This window comes from Aedes albopictus, chromosome 1, assembly GCF_035046485.1.
Source record: "Aedes albopictus strain Foshan chromosome 1, AalbF5, whole genome shotgun sequence".
NCBI lineage: Eukaryota > Metazoa > Arthropoda > Insecta > Diptera > Culicidae > Aedes > Aedes albopictus.
In genome coordinates, this window is record NC_085136.1 from 224,646,141 (window position 1) to 224,665,128 (window position 18,988).

General features: G+C 43.3%; 1 protein-coding gene across 6 annotated transcripts in view; it reads right to left on the reverse strand.

The window, feature by feature from the left end:
* Window positions 1-209: 209 nt before the first annotated feature.
* The window catches only part of LOC134285493 (serine proteinase stubble), a 74,894-nt gene continuing 56,115 nt past the window's right edge, over window positions 210-18,988 (reverse strand). For all 6 annotated transcript variants that reach the window (XM_062846320.1, XM_062846318.1, XM_062846315.1 and 3 more), the window contains exons 3-5: window positions 1,085-1,247; window positions 651-1,020; window positions 210-563 (exon numbers count right to left, since the gene is read on the reverse strand). In XM_062846320.1, the coding sequence (XP_062702304.1) occupies window positions 351-563; window positions 651-1,020; window positions 1,085-1,247 (746 nt within the window). In that variant the 3' untranslated portion in view covers window positions 210-350. The remainder of the gene's footprint in view (window positions 564-650; window positions 1,021-1,084; window positions 1,248-18,988) is intronic.

Genomic DNA, 18,988 nt, shown 5'->3' on the forward strand with positions numbered 1-18,988 from the left:
ACAGACCAAGAGGCTCATGGTGGCGCAGCCTCAACAAGGAAATAAAGGAAATCGACAGACATTTGACCTGGCCACAGGTCGAGGCGATGGCGGGCAATCGCCCAGAATAGAGATCTTTCAATCTGACTCTGTGCACCACCATGGGTTGCTCAGGACCAAAAGAAAGTAGTCTAAAAGCAGTTTCTTTCCATTCATTTGAACCCACCACATCCTCGTCATTTCGTTCTATTTATTTACATCCTTCGATACGCACCATTTGTTACATCAGCGTTTGTTGATCTCTCTCTCAACAATCGATGATTTCTAGTAAAATTAGAAGCAGTAGTCGCAAGAACCCATTCGATCGAGTTTTATTTCGTACACAAACAAGTATCATCCATGTTGGCCCGGATCCAGGGCAAATACCGTGCAACCCTGGTGTAAACTCCTGGATAGCCCGCTCGTCCACATCCAACACCCCACGAAACAATGCCAACGATTTCGTGTTTTTCGCCATGTCGCACCAGCAACGGTCCACCAGAATCACCTTGGCAGGAATCTTGCTTTCCCTTGCCGGCACATAACTGGAAGTAAATGTTTTAGTTACATACTTGAAAGTTGTGACAATTCTTATCAGACGAAATAGTCCTAGAGATGCCTTCATTACTCACCATATTTGATGTAATTCGTGAAGCTCGGTACTTCATACTTCGGCACTGATCCAGCGTCAGAATGGGTACATCCACGTGCTGAACGATTCCAGGCAGTGTTCCGCCTTCTGACGTGCGTCCCCATCCCACGACGGTTCCGGTTAATCCAGCAGGTTCACTGCGATCCTTGGGAAGACACACCGGTTTAATTGTTTTACTCAATTCCACTGGCTTTCTCAACTTCAGCAGTGCGATGTCATGGTTGTACGAGTTCTGATCGAAACTCCTGTGCCGGATGATGGCCGTCACTGCCCGTTGGATTGCCTCCGTCTCTGTCGTTAGGAACTGATCGTGATCGCCCAGGATGACGCGAATCTTGTTTCGTTTTAATCTGCAAAAGATAAAATTAAAGTGAGCGATTAACTAACAAGATCAATAGTTTTAACCAGAAATACCTTCGAACGCAATGGGCAGCTGTGAGCACGTAATCTCGAGTCAGCAGGGAAGCGCCGCAGTGGAACTGGCCATCATAAACCAGCCGAGCAAGCCAGGGGTATTGGTTCACGCCGGTTGGCCGTCCTCCCACGATGCGAGTCTCTTGATTGGCAGTGCCGCACTCTGTGGATGACGGAAGAAAGAGAGAAATTAAATGTGAGAATTGAGCTACACACAAGTCGAGCTAATGATCAGGGCAACCTTGCGCCTGGGTGGTATGCAAGCAGCGTACCACTAGATCGGTTGTGGGCAAGCATCGCAAGAAGCATCGTGATCGCATTACACGCTGAAATCAAAATAGTCACTGAGTTACTATAATTCTAAATGCATGAATGGCTTTTTTTTTTTTCATTTTTCAAATTTTGTTTCAGTTTTTAGCCCTACTTCGTCGTGGTGCCGGCTGGGCTTCGAGCAAGCTGAGGGAAGATCGAGTAACCAACGCAGGAGAGAACATAGTTTTTTTTTTAATTATCAGTCCGGGGCTTCACTAACTTGTCTAACAGCTTCACTTATACGAAGAAAGAACTCGCATTTTCACGGCTTTATCAATCACACCAGGCCTGCTCCAACTTTGGAACTTTTGTAACGTTCCGTCCCGTTACGCTAAGCAAACGGCTTAAGCGCCCCCTTCCAAGTAGAAGGACCGTTCACTCTTCTCAATTACCCGGCAAGGAGACCTCCCTCTCAGGGCAGGTCAACCTAGTTCTTAAGAAACGAAGCCGCACTCAACAACCCAAACGTCAGACAACTAATCAGAACCAACTCAAATTCTCAAAAAAACTTACCGAAACCGAATCAAATATTCCTAAATTAGCCAATGGGGGAAATGCTTATCACTAAAAGAACCCAACACCAACCTTAAATCTAGAAATTCAACAAATTTGTGACGTATTAAAAAAAATGGAGTACCCTAACTAATCTAGAAGTAAGTTTTATTCAGATTCAATTTAAACGAAGTTAATTTAAAAAATATATATATATATTCAAATTCATCGAGTTCAAATCGATTGCCTTTAATTAAACTATTTAATTCAACTGCAAATTAAGGCAAACCTAACTCCTAACTGTGACGTCACGTTTTCGAAAGAAACTTCAAGAGCAAATTTTCGTTTCGTTTTGTCAGATCTGACCTCTTTATGCGACGATCCCTCGGCGGTCGTCCCACGTGGTCATACGATTGGTTGTTGCGCACTTCAGTACTCACCGACTGGTCCAAACTTACACCAACGGCCGGTTCCACCATACGACTCGCGCGTCGGCGTCGGTTCCGGGGTATAGGCGTCCCCTTGCAGTGGAGTGTTGAGCTTCCAATTGGGATGTCAGCTCACGCCGCACGTCTTATTGGCGGACGAGTCGTCGTCACCCGAAAAATGCTACCGTGGTAGCCAATGTTGCACAGCAGTGGCGGTGACGGTTTGGTGGGTCAAAACTCACAGCCTATCGGTGATGGTCGGTGGTAGTCCTCGCTGGATCTGAGGGATGATTGTCCACCCCAGACTAGCCGCCCACGTTGGTTGGGCAAGGAGGGCCTGAATTTGTATTAGCCAAAACTCAATTAATCAGGCACTTTTTTCACCGATTCTAAATTCTCGATCAATTCAAATATTTTCGAGTTTAGTTTGAACAATGAAAAACTAATTCAAATTGATTTAATGTAACTTTGATTAACTTTCAAAGCACTCCGACAAATGTCGATCTGCACTCCACAAAGCACTCCACTATTCTCAAGTATAATCGCGATCCAGATTCAAAATAGGGTTGAGCACATTAAGATGAACGCAATTTCCCATCCGAATGCATACAAAAAGTCGTGCATTCTATTGTTTCTTTTGGTTGACTAATTTGGGAATTTTCATATGCAACTCTGGCGCAATTTAGTTACAGCGACGAGAGAGGTTCTGATTATTTCTCTAAGACGCAATAGATTTGAAATAATGAAATGTCGCCTAGTTACTCAACTCAAATACAAGATGGCGCATTGTTAGGTTTGTGCTTTGGCTAAACTTCATATGCTGTCAGTTTTGTACATTCATGACGAACACTAGTATATGTATAACAGAAACAGACAGTAACTTATGAATGAAACGAAAAACACATATAGGGTTCTAAATGACGTTACATTATCGCCCCCACTAAATAAATAAAAATTTTGAAATTTTTATAATTTTCAAAATTTTTATAAGAAAAGAAGGCTGTATCTTCAAATTATCAAACAAACAACTTTACCAAGGATCTGAATATTATTGCTAATCTGCGAACTATTTCTGACCTAAGTTAACCCAATACTTCAGAAAAATCTGAAACTAAGTGTTATCCTATCTAAACGAAACTTTTCCGATTACTCCAGACAAAATCTGAATCAAATTTATTCTTATTTAACCGATTACCTCAGTATTGACTGAGAACAATTTCCGAGAACCGATCCGAATTACTTCAACATTCTTGAAAATTACTCGAACCGATTTTGTGTACCGATAAACATCAGAGCTAATCTGATTAAATTAAACCAAACAAACTAAACGAAACTGCAATTATCATTGCATATTATAGGTTTTACAACCCTATTGACTAAACTTACAGCATATACGAAACGAATTAACACTACTACTACTACATTCTCGAAACACGGTTACCAATAACGAGACAATGTACAACTGTCAAAATTCACAAAACAAAACAAAAAACGAATGGACATGTGTATTCGAAAGCTAATTTATGCTTTAATTTACTATTTAAAAAACGACTTTAATACAATTTTAGGCTAAAAGATACGGGAATTGAAGAGGGTACGTGGTTCTGTTACCCGCAATTGAGTAAAGTGATTGACTCTCAAGTGGTTTGATCATTTTCAGTGCTGATGGAAACAACATGTTTGTCTTGCTCATCCTGTGGGAAAGCACAAGATGCAAGTTGGATGTTGAAATTTCCAATAAGAATCTGTCCCCTTATGTGCAAGAGTTATCAATGAAGATAACTGCATCAGAGAACTAAATTCTAGGGAAAAATTTGATACTCGACAACGTGAGGAAACAGCTGATGTGACATCTCGAACGTTGGAGGTCCGTAGCACCTCAAAGAGTGTTTTGGTGAATGAAGTGTTGTTTCTGTGTCTCCGGCGAAGACACAGTCATAGCTCATACTTATTTACTACGGATGAAGATTTGTCGACGATCGAGGAAACACTAGGACATCTCAGATCGGACCTTTTCGTTGCACCACCGAAGTGTATTTTGGTTGTTTTGAACTGGTATATGCACTATGCGACCATAGTACAGTCATAGCTTGACTTTTTGGGTTTAAGCACGTTTAAGGAACGAACCGTGGAAAGTGCCAGGTATGCGGTGTCCATCCTCTGTTTCCAAAATGTATGTGTTGGTTTCGAGCACTTCCTTGACTCGTGCCTTCGAGAACTTTGCTCCGAATTTACCGACAAAATTGGCACTCTTATCAGACAGGTGAACATTACGCTTATAGACCATATCCCCTTTCTTGAACGTATGTTTCTGATTTGACCGAAGATTGTAAGGTAGAGAATACTTCTTGTACGCGCTGTATAGGTTGGCGCGGACAAGTTCGTAGAGTTTAGTGAGATCTTCTTTCCGTTTTGCGTCATCGTAGTCTTGTCCCATTCCAAGTTCTTGAAGGTGCTCGTACTCTTGACCGTGACTGATCATGTCTCGACCAAAGTTAACGAAGTAGGGGGTATGTCCGGTGCTTTCGTGGACGCTAGTTCGGATGGCTCGCGCTATGGTTTGAACCGAGTCATCCCAGTTTTTGTGATCAGCTTGCTTATTCAGCGCACAGCGTATCGCTGTGACTATCACTCGATTGACTCTCTCGGCTGGATTGGGAGCTGGATGGTAGACCGCTAAGTTCCATTGGGTCACTCCATATTCCTTCAGCAACTTTTTAAACGGGTCCGATACAAACACCTTCGCGTTGTCCGTCATGCATATTGATGGTGCGCCGAACAGATTGAATACTAAATTCTCCATTACAGTGCATACTGCAGAGCAGGCACCAAAATTATCTCTATCAATTATCATTATCACTCCTATTTTTTGATAGTATCAACTGATACTATCAGTAGGGGCACTGATAGAGATACTATCAATTTTTTTAAACTGATGGATAGAAGATAAAATAATTATCTCTATCAGCTGATAGAAGGTTACTGATACTATCAGCATTTTTACTATCAAGGATAGACGTGGTCTATCTCTATCATCTATCTTTAGAAAAAAGATACTATCAGAAAAATTCTATCATTATCTCTATCTATCCTATCATTGATAGCAAAACCGGAACATAAATCTTCCGCATAGTGGGAAAAAAATGAATAAAAAAATATTAACCTAAAATGAAATATTGGTTTTAATCAACAATTTTTATCTTCCGGACAACAAAAAACGAGTTCCGCCGCCATTTTGAAATTCAAGATGGCGGCCATCGGATTTCAAAAATTGTTGTAAACCCATGCAATATGGGTATTTTCGGAACGGGCTCGAAGAGTAGAAGTCGAAAATCGATGTACGCCGCCATTTTGAAATCCAAGATGGCGGCCATCGGATTTCCAAAATTATTGTGAACCCATGCAATATGGGTATTTTCGGAATGGGCTCGAAGAGTAGAAGTCATAAATCGATGTCCGCCGCCATTTTGAAATCCAAGATGGCTGCCATCGGATTTTGAAAATCGATAGAAACCCATGCAAAATGGGTATTTTTGGAACGGGCTCGAAGAGTAGATGTCGAAAATCGATGTCCGCCGCCATTTTGAAATCCAATATGGCGGCCATCGGATTTCAAAAATTGTTGTAAATCCATGCAATATGGGTATTTTCGGAACGGGCTCGAAGAGTAGAAGTCGAAAATCGATGTACGCCGCCATTTTGAAATCCAAGATGGCGGCCATCGGATTTCCAAAATTATTGTGAACCCATGCAATATGGGTATTTTCGGAATGGGCTCGAAGAGTAGAAGTCATAAATCGATGTCCGCCGCCATTTTGAAATCCAAGATGGCTGCCATCGGATTTTGAAAATCGATAGAAACCCATGCAATATGGGTATTTTTGAAACGGGCTCGAAGAGTAGATGTCGAAAATCGGTGTCCGCTGCCATTTTGAAATCCAAGGTGGCTGCCATCGGATTTTGGAAATCGATAGAAACCCATGCAATATTGGTATTTTCGGAACGGGCTCGAAGAGTAGAAGCCAAAAATCAATGTCCGCCGCCATTTTGAAATCCAAGATGGCGGCCATCGGATTTCCAAAATTGTTATAAACCCTGCAATATGGGTATTTTCGGAATGGGCTCGAAGAGTAGAAGTCATAAATCGATATCCGCCGCCATTTTGAAATCCAAGATGGCGGCCATCAGATTTCAAAAATTGTTGTAAACCCAAGCAATATGGGTATTTTCGGAATGGGCTCGAAGAGTAGAAGTCATAAATCGATGTCCGCCGCCATTTTGAAATCCAAGATGGCTGCCATCGGATTTTGAAAATCGATAGAAACCCATGCATTATGGGGATTTTTGGAACGGGCTCGAAAAGTAGATGTCGAAAATCGGTGTCCGCCGCCATTTTGAAATCCAAGATGGCGGCCATCGGATTTCAAAAATTGTTGTAAATCCATGCAATATGGGTATTTTCGGAACGGGCTCGAAGAGTAGAAGTCGAAAATCGATGTACGCCGCCATTTTGAAATTCAAGATGGCGGCCATCGGATTTCAAAAATTGTTGTAAATCCATGCAATATGGGTATTTTCGGAACGGGCTCGAAGAGTAGAAGTCGAAAATCGATGTACGCCGCCATTTTGAAATCCAAGATGGCGGCCATCGGATTTCCAAAATTGTTGTGAACCCATGCAATATGGGTATTTTCGGAATGGGCTCGAAGAGTAAAAGTCATAAATCGATGTCCGCCGCCATTTTGAAATCCAAGATGGCTGCCATCGGATTTTGAAAATCGATAGAAACCCATGCAATATGGGTATTTTTGAAACGGGCTCGAAGAGTAGATGTCGAAAATCGGTGTCCGCTGCCATTTTGAAATCCAAGGTGGCTGCCATCGGATTTTGAAAATCGATAGAAACCCATGCAATATTGGTATTTTCGGAACGGGCTCGAAGAGTAGAAGTCAAAAATCAATGTCCGCCGCCATTTTGAAATCCAAGATGGCGGCCATCGGATTTCCAAAATTGTTGTAAACCCATGCAATATGGGTATTTTCGGAATGGGCTCGAAGAGTAGAAGTCATAAATCGATATCCGCCGCCATTTTGAAATCCAAGATGGCGGCCATCAGATTTCAAAAGTTGTTGTAAACCCATGCAATATGGGTATTTTCGGAATGGGCTCGAAGAATAGAAGTCATAAATCGATGTCCGCCGCCATTTTGAAATCCAAGATGGCTGCCATCGGATTTTGAAAATCGATAGAAACCCATGCAATATGGGGATTTTTGGAACGGGCTCGAAGAGTAGATGTCGAAAATCGGTGTCCGCCGCCATTTTGAAATCCAAGATGGTGGCCATCGGATTTCAAAAATTGTTGTAAATCCATGCAATATGGGTATTTTCGGAACGGGCTCGAAGAGTAGAAGTCGAAAATCGATGTACGCCGCCATTTTGAAATCCAAGATGCCGGCCATCGGATTTCAAAAATTGTTGTGAACCCATGCAATATGGGTATTTTCGGAATGGGCTCGAAGAGTAGAAGTCATAAATCGATGTCCGCCGCCATTTTGAAATCCAAGATGGCTGCCATCGGGTTTTGAAAATCGATAGAAACCCATGCAATATGGGTATTTTTGGAACGGGCTAGAAGAATAGATGTCGAAAATCGATGTCCGCCGCCATTTTGAAATCCAAGATGGCTGCCATCGGATTTTGAAAATCGATAGAAACCCATGCAATATAGGTATTTTCGGAACGGGCTCGAAGAGTAGAAGCCAAAAATCAATGTCCGCCGCCAAATTGAAATCCAAGATGGCGGCCATCGGATTTCAAAAATTGTTGTAAACCCATGCAATATGGGTATTTTCGGAATGGGCTCGAAAAGTAGAAGTCATAAATCGATATCCGCCGCCATTTTGAAATTCAAGACCCAACGGAAGCTTCAGATAACTCAAATTTGTATAAACTTCAAATGAGTCAAATTTGGCTTCTTCCATGGAAGTGCACTGGATGGGTCGATGCTTCTCCCTTTGTGTTTGACAACAATGAGGTGGTGAGAGCGAGCAAACTTTGAGTAAAAACTATAAGCTGTTTAGCCAATTTTGGGTTTTTAAAACTTATTTTTTGGGTAGTTGTATTTTTCCGTGTAGGCCTTGACGGCGTTGCAGTGCTGACGCCTGGTGGAAGTCGTATGGTAAACGTGAGAAAAACGAGACAAAAAACGTTTGTTTATACTTCTTGTCGCACAAGGTGACAGATACTCTTCGAGCCCGTTCCGAAAATACCTATATTGCATGGGTTTCTATCGATTTTCAAAATCCGATGGCAGCCATCTTGGATTTCAAAATGGCGGCGGACACCGATTTTCAACATCTACTCTTCGAGCCCGTTCCAAAAATACCCATATTGGATGGGTTTCTATCGATTTTCAGAACCCGATGGCCGCCATCTTGGATTTCAAAATGGCGGTGGACATCGATTTATGACTTCTACTCTTCGAGCCCGTTCCGAAAATACCCATATTGCATGGGTTCACAACAATTTTGGAAATCCGATGGCCGCCATCTTGGATTTCAAAATGGCGGCGTACATCGATTTTCGACTTCTACTCTTCGAGCCCGTTCCGAAAATACCCATATTGCATGGATTTACAACAATTTTTGAAATCCGATGGCCGCCATCTTGGATTTCAAAATGGCGGCGGACATCGATTTTCGACATCTACTCTTTGAGCCCGTTCCAAAAATACCCATATTGCATGGGTTTCTATCGATTTTCAATATCCGATGGCAGCCATCTTGTACTTCAAAATGGCGGCGGACATCGATTTATGACTTCTACTCTTCGAGCCCATTCCGAAAATACCCATATTGCATGGGTTTACAACAATTTTGGAAATCCGATGGCCGCCATCTTGGATATCAAAATGGCGGCGGACATCGATTTTTGGCAATGTTGCTGAACACTGATGAAACATGCGAAGGGCGATGAATATTGCTTCGCCATGTATATGTGAACTGTGAGTGAACATAGTTGCCAATCTTTGAGTTTTATTCGTCATCAACAAAGTTTCGTCGTCGCTCGTTACGACTGAAAAAAAAACTTCATCGCCCGAAGACATGATTGCTTCGATGCAGCATGCGTGCTCTTCGCGAAGATCAGAAAACCATTCGCCTCGATTAGCTTCGTGAACTGCACCCGCTGCACGGCATCCTAGCTAACATGCTACCCTGGTACCTGCTAAACAAAAATGCTAATATTTTTACCATTTTGTCGCCGATTCTCGAAATCTTGGGCTAATTGGATTCAAAAAATCACCTTCTACTGAGAGGGGAAACCGGTGCGGTCACCGAGGATTTCGGAAAATCCGGATTTAGGCGTAGAATTTTAATGCCTGATGCCAGGTCTTTCCCAACCAGATTATCCGCAACGCAACTGTCAAAATGCACTCGCAACGAAGTGAACGAATGGAGGAGTGAGTACCATGAACGAATGGGAGTCGCATGTGGTCTGCAAAAGTGATCAACCGTCAGCCGACGGTTGCGTTATCGTCATGCGAGGCCGAGTACATGGCGATGTCCCGGACCATTCAAGAGGCGTTGTGGTGGCAGAACATGCAGAACATGCTGGAGCAGATTTTCGGCAAGCGGAAGGTCGATATCTTGTGCGACAATCAATCTGCGATCTGCGTTGCCAAGAACGGGTCGTACAATCCGCGCACCAAGCACGTGGATATTCGATATCATTTCGTGCATGATTCGCTGGACAACGGAGCGATCGACCTGAAGTACATCAACACCAAGCAACAGGTAGCCACGGTTTTACCAAACCTTTGGCGCACACGAATTTGAAGATGATGAAGGAGCAAATAGGAATCGAGGATTAGGGAGGAGTATTGGGAAAAGCAATGGTGGGAGACAGCAAAACATTGTGCCCGAATTTGACCAGCGCAGAATATTGCAGATTATCCGACGCACAAACCGTCAAACTTAGTCGGATCAAGTCGAAAAACAGACCATTTTTTCAAATGACATTTTCACGTTATACAAAACCAATCTTGACGAAAAAACAGTAGCAAATCGAACCCTTGAAATGAAAAAGATCCCAAACGGATCGAAACGTCGGGAAAGATTTAAGCAACTAGTTTTCAATTTCCTCCAAGACTGCTAAGCCATCTCCCAAAGTTCTATTGGGATCAAAGTAATCCGCGATTAGTTGTAACAAGCAGGGGCGTACAATTTCGTTTCAATGATACACTTTCATGCAACATTTGAATGAGTCACTTCAAGTGTTTCATACATTTTTGTAATGACTCGGTCGTTAAAAAAAACTTTTCCACTCATCGTAGCACTCGGTAGTCTCCCACCCGGTCGCATTGCTTGTGCTTCACCCGTCAGAGCATTAGTGTCTCACTGGTGCGCGCTAGTCTCTCAATGGTTACGGGCGCCGGTTAATTGGATTTAAGTGGTCGAATTTGTTATCCTCTTTCATAAAACATAATTATCATTCTATTGGCGTGCACCACTATTTAAAAATGTGGTTTGAATAGTGTTTTAGCATGTTGAAGTATTTCAATGACTCATAAATGAAACGAAAATCCAAGTGTATCATCCCATGTTTCATACACACTTGTTTCTGTAGCAGCAACGAACGAGTGTGTTGCTGGGTGAGAGATGAAGCATCACAGCAGTCCGTTCGCATGGGAAACGATTTGCTACAGTCGTCGTACGTCATGTTTTCCTTTCGAAATTGCACGACCCTGGTAACAAGCCATGAGCTTTAGAATTAGTAATAAATGTCATTCCACTATTTTCACTCAAGCTATCGAGACGTGATTCATTACTATTCCGATACGAATGCTTGCGAATAATGGATCGCGAAGATACAAAAATGAATGCCCGCGAAGAAGATCCAACGCAACATTGATTTTCGGCTTCTACTCTTCGAGCCCATTCCGAAAATACCCATATTGCATGGGTTTACAATATTTTTTGAAATCCGATGGCCACCATCTTGGATTCCAAAATGGCGGCGGACATCGATTTTTGACTTCCACTCTTCAAGCCCGTTCCGAAAATACCCATATTGCATGGGTTTACAATATTTTTGGAAATCCGATGGTCGCCATCTTGGGTTTCAAAATGGCGGCGGACATCGATTTTTGGCTTCTACTCTTCGAGCCCATTCCGAATATACCCATATTGCATGGGTTTACAACATTTTTCGAAATCCGATGGCCGCCATCTTGGATTTCAAAATGGCGGCGGACACCGATTTTCGACATCTACTCTTCGAGCCCGTTCCAAAAATACCCATATTGCATGGGTTTACAACCATTTTTGAAATCCGATGGCAGCCATCTTGGATTTCAAAATGGCGGCGTACATCAATTTTCGACTTCTACTCTTCGAGCCCGTTCCGAAAATACCCATATTGCATGGGTTTACAATATTTTTTGAAATCCGATGGCCACCATCTTGGTTTTGAAAATGGCGGCGGACATCGATTTTTGACTTCCACTCTTCGAGCCCGTTTCGAAAATACCCATATTGCATGGGTTTACATTATTTTTGGAAATCCGATGGCCGCCATCTTGGATTTCAAAATGGCGGCGGACATCGATTTTTGGCTTCTACTCTTCGAGCCCATTCCGAATATACCCATATTGCATGGGTTTACAACATTTTTTGAAATCCGATGGCCGCCTTCTTGGATTTCAAAATGGCGGCGGACACCGATTTTCGACATCTACTCTTCGAGCCCGTTCGAAAAATACCCATATTGCATGGGTTTACAACAATTTTCAAAATCCGATGGCCACCATCTTGGATTTCAAAATGGCGGCGGACATCGTTTTTTTGGCTTCTACTCTTCGAGCCCATTCCGAAAATACCCATATTGCATGGGTTTACAACCATTTTTGAAATCCTATGGCCGCCATCTTGGATTTCAAAATGGCGGCGGACACCGATTTTCGACTTCTACTCTTCGAGCCCGTTCCGAAAATACCCATATTGCATGGGTTTACAACCATTTTTGAAATCCGATGGCCGCCATCTTGGATTTCAAAATGGCGGCGTACATCGATTTTCGACTTCTACTCTTCGAGCCCGTTCCGAAAATACCCATATTGCATGGGTTTACAACCATTTTTGAAATCCGATGGCCGCCATCTTGGATTTCAAAATGGCGGCGTACATCGATTTTCGACTTCTACTCTTCGAGCCCGTTCCGAAAATACCCATATGGCATGGGTTTACAACAATTTTTGAAATCCGATGGCCGCCATCTTGGATTTCAAAATGGCGGCGGACACCGATTTTCGACTTCTACTCTTCGAGCCCGTTCCGAAAATACCCATATTGCATGGGTTTACAACAATTTTCAAAATCCGATGGCCACCATCTTGAATTTCAAAATGGCGGCGGACATCGTTTTTTTGGCTTCTACTCTTCGAGCCCGTTCCGAAAATACCCATATTGCATGGGTTTACAACAATTTTTGAAATCCGATGGCCGCCATCTTGAATTTCGAAATGGCGGCGGACACCGATTTTCGACTTCTACTCTTCGAGCTCGTTCCGAAAATACCCATATTGCATGGGTTTACAATCATTTTTGAAATCCGATGACCGCCATCTTGGATTTCAAAATGGCGGCGTACATCGATTTTCGACTTCTACTCTTCGAGCCCGTTCCGAAAATACCCATATGGCATGGGTTTACAACAATTTTTGAAATCCGATGGCCGCCATCTTGGATTTCAAAATGGCGGCGGACACCGATTTTCGACTTCTACTCTTCGAGCCCGTTCCGAAAATACCCATATTGCATGGGTTTACAACCATTTTTGAAATCCGATGGCCGCCATCTTGGATTTCAAAATGGCGGCGTACATCGATTTTCGACTTCTACTCTTCGAGCCCGTTCCGAAAATACCCATATTGCATGGGTTTACAACAATTTTCAAAATCCGATGGCCACCATCTTGGATTCCAAAATGGCGGCGGACATCGATTTTTGACTTCCACTCTTCAAGCCCGTTCCGAAAATACCCATATTGCATGGGTTTACAATATTTTTGGAAATCCGATGGTCGCCATCTTGGGTTTCAAAATGGCGGCGGACATCGATTTTTGGCTTCTACTCTTCGAGCCCATTCCGAATATACCCATATTGCATGGGTTTACAACCATTTTTGAAATCCGATGGCCGCCATCTTGGATTTCAAAATGGCGGCGTACACCGATTTTCGACTTCTACTCTTCGAGCCCGTTCCGAAAATACCCATATTGCATGGGTTTACAACAATTTTCAAAATCCGATGGCCACCATCTTGGATTCCAAAATGGCGGCGGACATCGATTTTTGACTTCCACTCTTCAAGCCCGTTCCGAAAATACCCATATTGCATGGGTTTACAATATTTTTGGAAATCCGATGGTCGCCATCTTGGGTTTCAAAATGGCGGCGGACATCGATTTTTGGCTTCTACTCTTCGAGCCCATTCCGAATATACCCATATTGCATGGGTTTACAACATTTTTCGAAATCCGATGGCCGCCATCTTGGATTTCAAAATGGCGGCGGACACCGATTTTCGACTTCTACTCTTCGAGCCCGTTCCGAAAATACCCATATTGCATGGGTTTACAACCATTTTTGAAATCCGATGGCCGCCATCTTGGATTTCAAAATGGCGGCGTACACCGATTTTCGACTTCTACTCTTCGAGCCCGTTCCGAAAATACCCATATTGCATGGGTTTACAACAATTTTCAAAATCCGATGGCCACCATCTTGGATTCCAAAATGGCGGCGGACATCGATTTTTGACTTCCACTCTTCAAGCCCGTTCCGAAAATACCCATATTGCATGGGTTTACAATATTTTTGGAAATCCGATGGTCGCCATCTTGGGTTTCAAAATGGCGGCGGACATCGATTTTTGGCTTCTACTCTTCGAGCCCATTCCGAATATACCCATATTGCATGGGTTTACAACATTTTTCGAAATCCGATGGCCGCCATCTTGGATTTCAAAATGGCGGCGGACACCGATTTTCGACATCTACTCTTCGAGCCCGTTCCAAAAATACCCATATTGCATGGGTTTACAACCATTTTTGAAATCCGATGGCAGCCATCTTGGATTTCAAAATGGCGGCGTACATCAATTTTCGACTTCTACTCTTCGAGCCCGTTCCGAAAATACCCATATTGCATGGGTTTACAATATTTTTTGAAATCCGATGGCCACCATCTTGGTTTTGAAAATGGCGGCGGACATCGATTTTTGACTTCCACTCTTCGAGCCCGTTTCGAAAATACCCATATTGCATGGGTTTACATTATTTTTGGAAATCCGATGGCCGCCATCTTGGATTTCAAAATGGCGGCGGACATCGATTTTTGGCTTCTACTCTTCGAGCCCATTCCGAATATACCCATATTGCATGGGTTTACAACATTTTTTGAAATCCGATGGCCGCCTTCTTGGATTTCAAAATGGCGGCGGACACCGATTTTCGACTTCTACTCTTCGAGCCCGTTCCGAAAATACCCATATTGCATGGGTTTACAACAATTTTCAAAATCCGATGGCCACCATCTTGAATTTCAAAATGGCGGCGGACATCGTTTTTTTGGCTTCTACTCTTCGAGCCCGTTCCGAAAATACCCATATTGCATGGGTTTACAACAATTTTTGAAATCCGATGGCCGCCATCTTGAATTTCGAAATGGCGGCGGACACCGATTTTCGACTTCTACTCTTCGAGCTCGTTCCGAAAATACCCATATTGCATGGGTTTACAATCATTTTTGAAATCCGATGACCGCCATCTTGGATTTCAAAATGGCGGCGTACATCGATTTTCGACTTCTACTCTTCGAGCCCGTTCCGAAAATACCCATATGGCATGGGTTTACAACAATTTTTGAAATCCGATGGCCGCCATCTTGAATTTCAAAATGGCGGCGGACACCGATTTTCGACTTCTACTCTTCGAGCCCGTTCCGAAAATACCCATATTGCATGGGTTTACAACCATTTTTGAAATCCGATGGCCGCCATCTTGGATTTCAAAATGGCGGCGTACATCGATTTTCGACTTCTACTCTTCGAGCCCGTTCCGAAAATACCCATATGGCATGGGTTTACAACAATTTTTGAAATCCGATGGCCGCCATCTTGGATTTCAAAATGGCGGCGGACACCGATTTTCGACTTCTACTCTTCGAGCCCGTTCCGAAAATACCCATATTGCATGGGTTTACAACAATTTTCAAAATCCGATGGCCACCATCTTGAATTTCAAAATGGCGGCGGACATCGTTTTTTTGGCTTCTACTCTTCGAGCCCGTTCCGAAAATACCCATATTGCATGGGTTTACAACAATTTTTGAAATCCGATGGCCGCCATCTTGAATTTCGAAATGGCGGCGGACACCGATTTTCGACTTCTACTCTTCGAGCTCGTTCCGAAAATACCCATATTGCATGGGTTTACAATCATTTTTGAAATCCGATGACCGCCATCTTGGATTTCAAAATGGCGGCGTACATCGATTTTCGACTTCTACTCTTCGAGCCCGTTCCGAAAATACCCATATGGCATGGGTTTACAACAATTTTTGAAATCCGATGGCCGCCATCTTGAATTTCAAAATGGCGGCGGACACCGATTTTCGACTTCTACTCTTCGAGCCCGTTCCGAAAATACCCATATTGCATGGGTTTACAACAATTTTCAAAATCCGATGGCCACCATCTTGGATTTCAAAATGGCGGCGGACATCGTTTTTTTGGCTTCTACTCTTCGAGCCCATTCCGAAAATACCCATATTGCATGGGTTTACAACAATTTTTGAAATCCGATGGCCGCCATCTTGAATTTCAAAATGGCGGCGGACATCGATTTTCGACATCTACTCTTCGAGCCCGTTCCGAAAATACCCATATTGCATGGGTTTACAACAATTTTTGAAATCCGATGGCCGCCATCTTGAATTTCAAAATGGCGGCGGACATCGATTTTCGACATCTACTCTTCGAGCCCGTTCCGAAAATACCCATATTGCATGGGTTTCGTAATGTCTATTCAGAACATAACTTAATATTTTATGACAGCTTATGATGCGTCTTGCTCATTGTCCAACAATTTTCTTTCTATCAGTCTATCAATTGATAGAGATGGAACTTCTATCTCTATCAATTGATAGAAGTTTTACTGATAGTATCTCTATCACTATTTTTACTGATAGAGATACTATCTCTTTTTTTTCTATCCCTGATAGAACCCGTTCTATCAGTGATACTATCACTGATAGAAAAGAACTGATAGTATCAGTAGCTCAAATTGATAGTATCAGTGGTCTATCAGATAATTGATAGTATCACCTTCTATCAGATAATTTCGGTGCCTGCTGCAGAGGCGGTCGCGGTTTTCATACACTGTGCCAGAACGAATTTCGAAAAGAAATCGCAGATGACAAGTATCCACACGTTTCCTTTGCGTGACCGAGGGTATGGACCAAGGAAATCGATGGAGATCATCTCCCATGGTCTCGAACACACTTTTGGTTTTCCACAGGGGGGTTGTACATTCTGATTGGGTACTTTGGACTCCTTACACACTTCGCAGCTGAAGCAGTACCGTTTTATGTCGCTAGCCATACGCGGCCAGTAGTACCGTTCCCTGATCTTGGTGAGAGTTTTCAGGAAACCTAAATGGGCCTCGCTGTGAACGTCTTTGATGATGTTTCGGCGATCCGGTCCAGGAACTACTTGTTTCCAGCGATGCGCAGGGTCTTCCATCAGAGTGGAGTTGGTGACGAATTTGAAGACGATTCCGTTGAGCATTTTGAAGTCAGGGTACTTCTGTGGATGGTGTTCTATCTGATACTTCAGTCCATCGATATACGGATCTGATAGATGAATGTCCACGGTGTAGATGCTTCTGCTGAGACAATCAGCTGGAATGTTTTCACTGCCCTTCTTATAACGCAGCTCGATGTCGTACTTTGATAGTTTCAAAGCCCAACGAGCGATACGAGGACTCCGAGACTCAATTGACATGGTCTGTAGGAAGGTAAGGCTCATTGCATCCGTCTGCACAACAAAGCGACTTCCTTCAACGAAATGTCGAAATTGCTCAATACTTAGCAGCACGGCCAGGCATTCCCTTTCGGTGGCACTGTACCGGCGTTGCGTGCTAGATAACTTTTTGGAAAAGTAAGCGATGCATTTCCTCTCACCTTTCTGTATTTGCACCAAAACGGCACCAACTGCTAAGTCGGAGCTGTCCGTCTCGATGATAAACTGCTCCGAGAAGTCCGGGTTGGCTAAGGCGGGAGCAGATATGAGAGCATCTTTGAGTTTTTGGAGAGCTTCATCGGCCTCCGCAGTCCATTCGAACTTTTTACGTCCCTTCTTCAGCAGGTTCGTCAACGGGGTCGTGATTTCGGAATATTTGCAGATAAACTTCTGATAAAAGCCTGCAAGCCCTAAGAGGCGACGAACGTCTTTAACCGATCTGGGCGCTGGATAGTCGAGTATTGGTTGTATCTTCGCAACATCTGTTGATAGTCCCGCTTCCGAAATCACATAGCCTAAATATCTAATGCTTGTCTGACAAAACTTAGATTTTGTGAGATTTATTGTCAATCCTGCTTTACGCAATCTCTCAGCGACACATTTGATCAGGCGTACATGTTCTTCGAAAGTATCGGCAGTAATAATGATGTCGTCCAAATATACGTATACAAATGGCTCTAAATCATGACCAAGGACCTGCGTCATGAGCCTAGACATTGTTGCCGGTGCGTTGATTAAGCCGAAGGGCATGACTTTAAACCGGAAAAGCCCTTTGTTGGTCCTAAAGGCAGTCTTATTTGGCGTTTTCGTCCAGCTCAACCTGGTAGTACGACTCCGTCAGGTCAATAACTGAGAAGTATCGTGCTTTACTGATACGATGTAGGATCTGCGACATATTTGGAATGGGAAATTCGTCTTTCTTCGTAACCGAGTTTAGCCTCCGGGAATCCAGACATATTCTCCATTTTCCGTTGGGTTTCCTAATCGGCAACAACGGATTGAGGAAATCGGCGGACGACAAACACTCTTCGATAACATCTAGTTTACGAAGTCGCTCGATTTCTTCGTCGATCACTCGTTCAACTGTAGGAGACCACTTATACAGCGGTATTTTCTTCGGGGTTGCACCTAGAACTAGCTCAATCGAGTGTTTGAGAAGACTCGTTCTTCCCAACTGACCTTCTTGTGTAGCGGGAAGCTCTTGGATAGCTTGAAACAGGAGTTTCCGTTGGAAATCGGATTTGACGGTAGTTCTACAGTCGGCATTTCTAAGGTTTCATCTTCTTCCTTCAGGTCTGTAGATTGGCCTGATTCTAAGTCCGGAACTAAATGGAAGCAAACTTTGCGTTCGTCTTCGCTGAAATATCCTTCCGCTAAGAGCAAACTGTTATTCTCAGACGGTTGTTCAGGGTCCACAGATCTTTGATTTGGGTGCATGGTCAACTGGAAGTTGAACGCTTTCAGGAAATCTATACCGAGAATCAAAGTTTTGCATACTTCTGGTACAATAACTGTTGGTATGACCTTGGTGACTTTCTGGACCTCGAACGGGAGATTGACATATCCAAGGCAACTGTACGAAGTCCGAT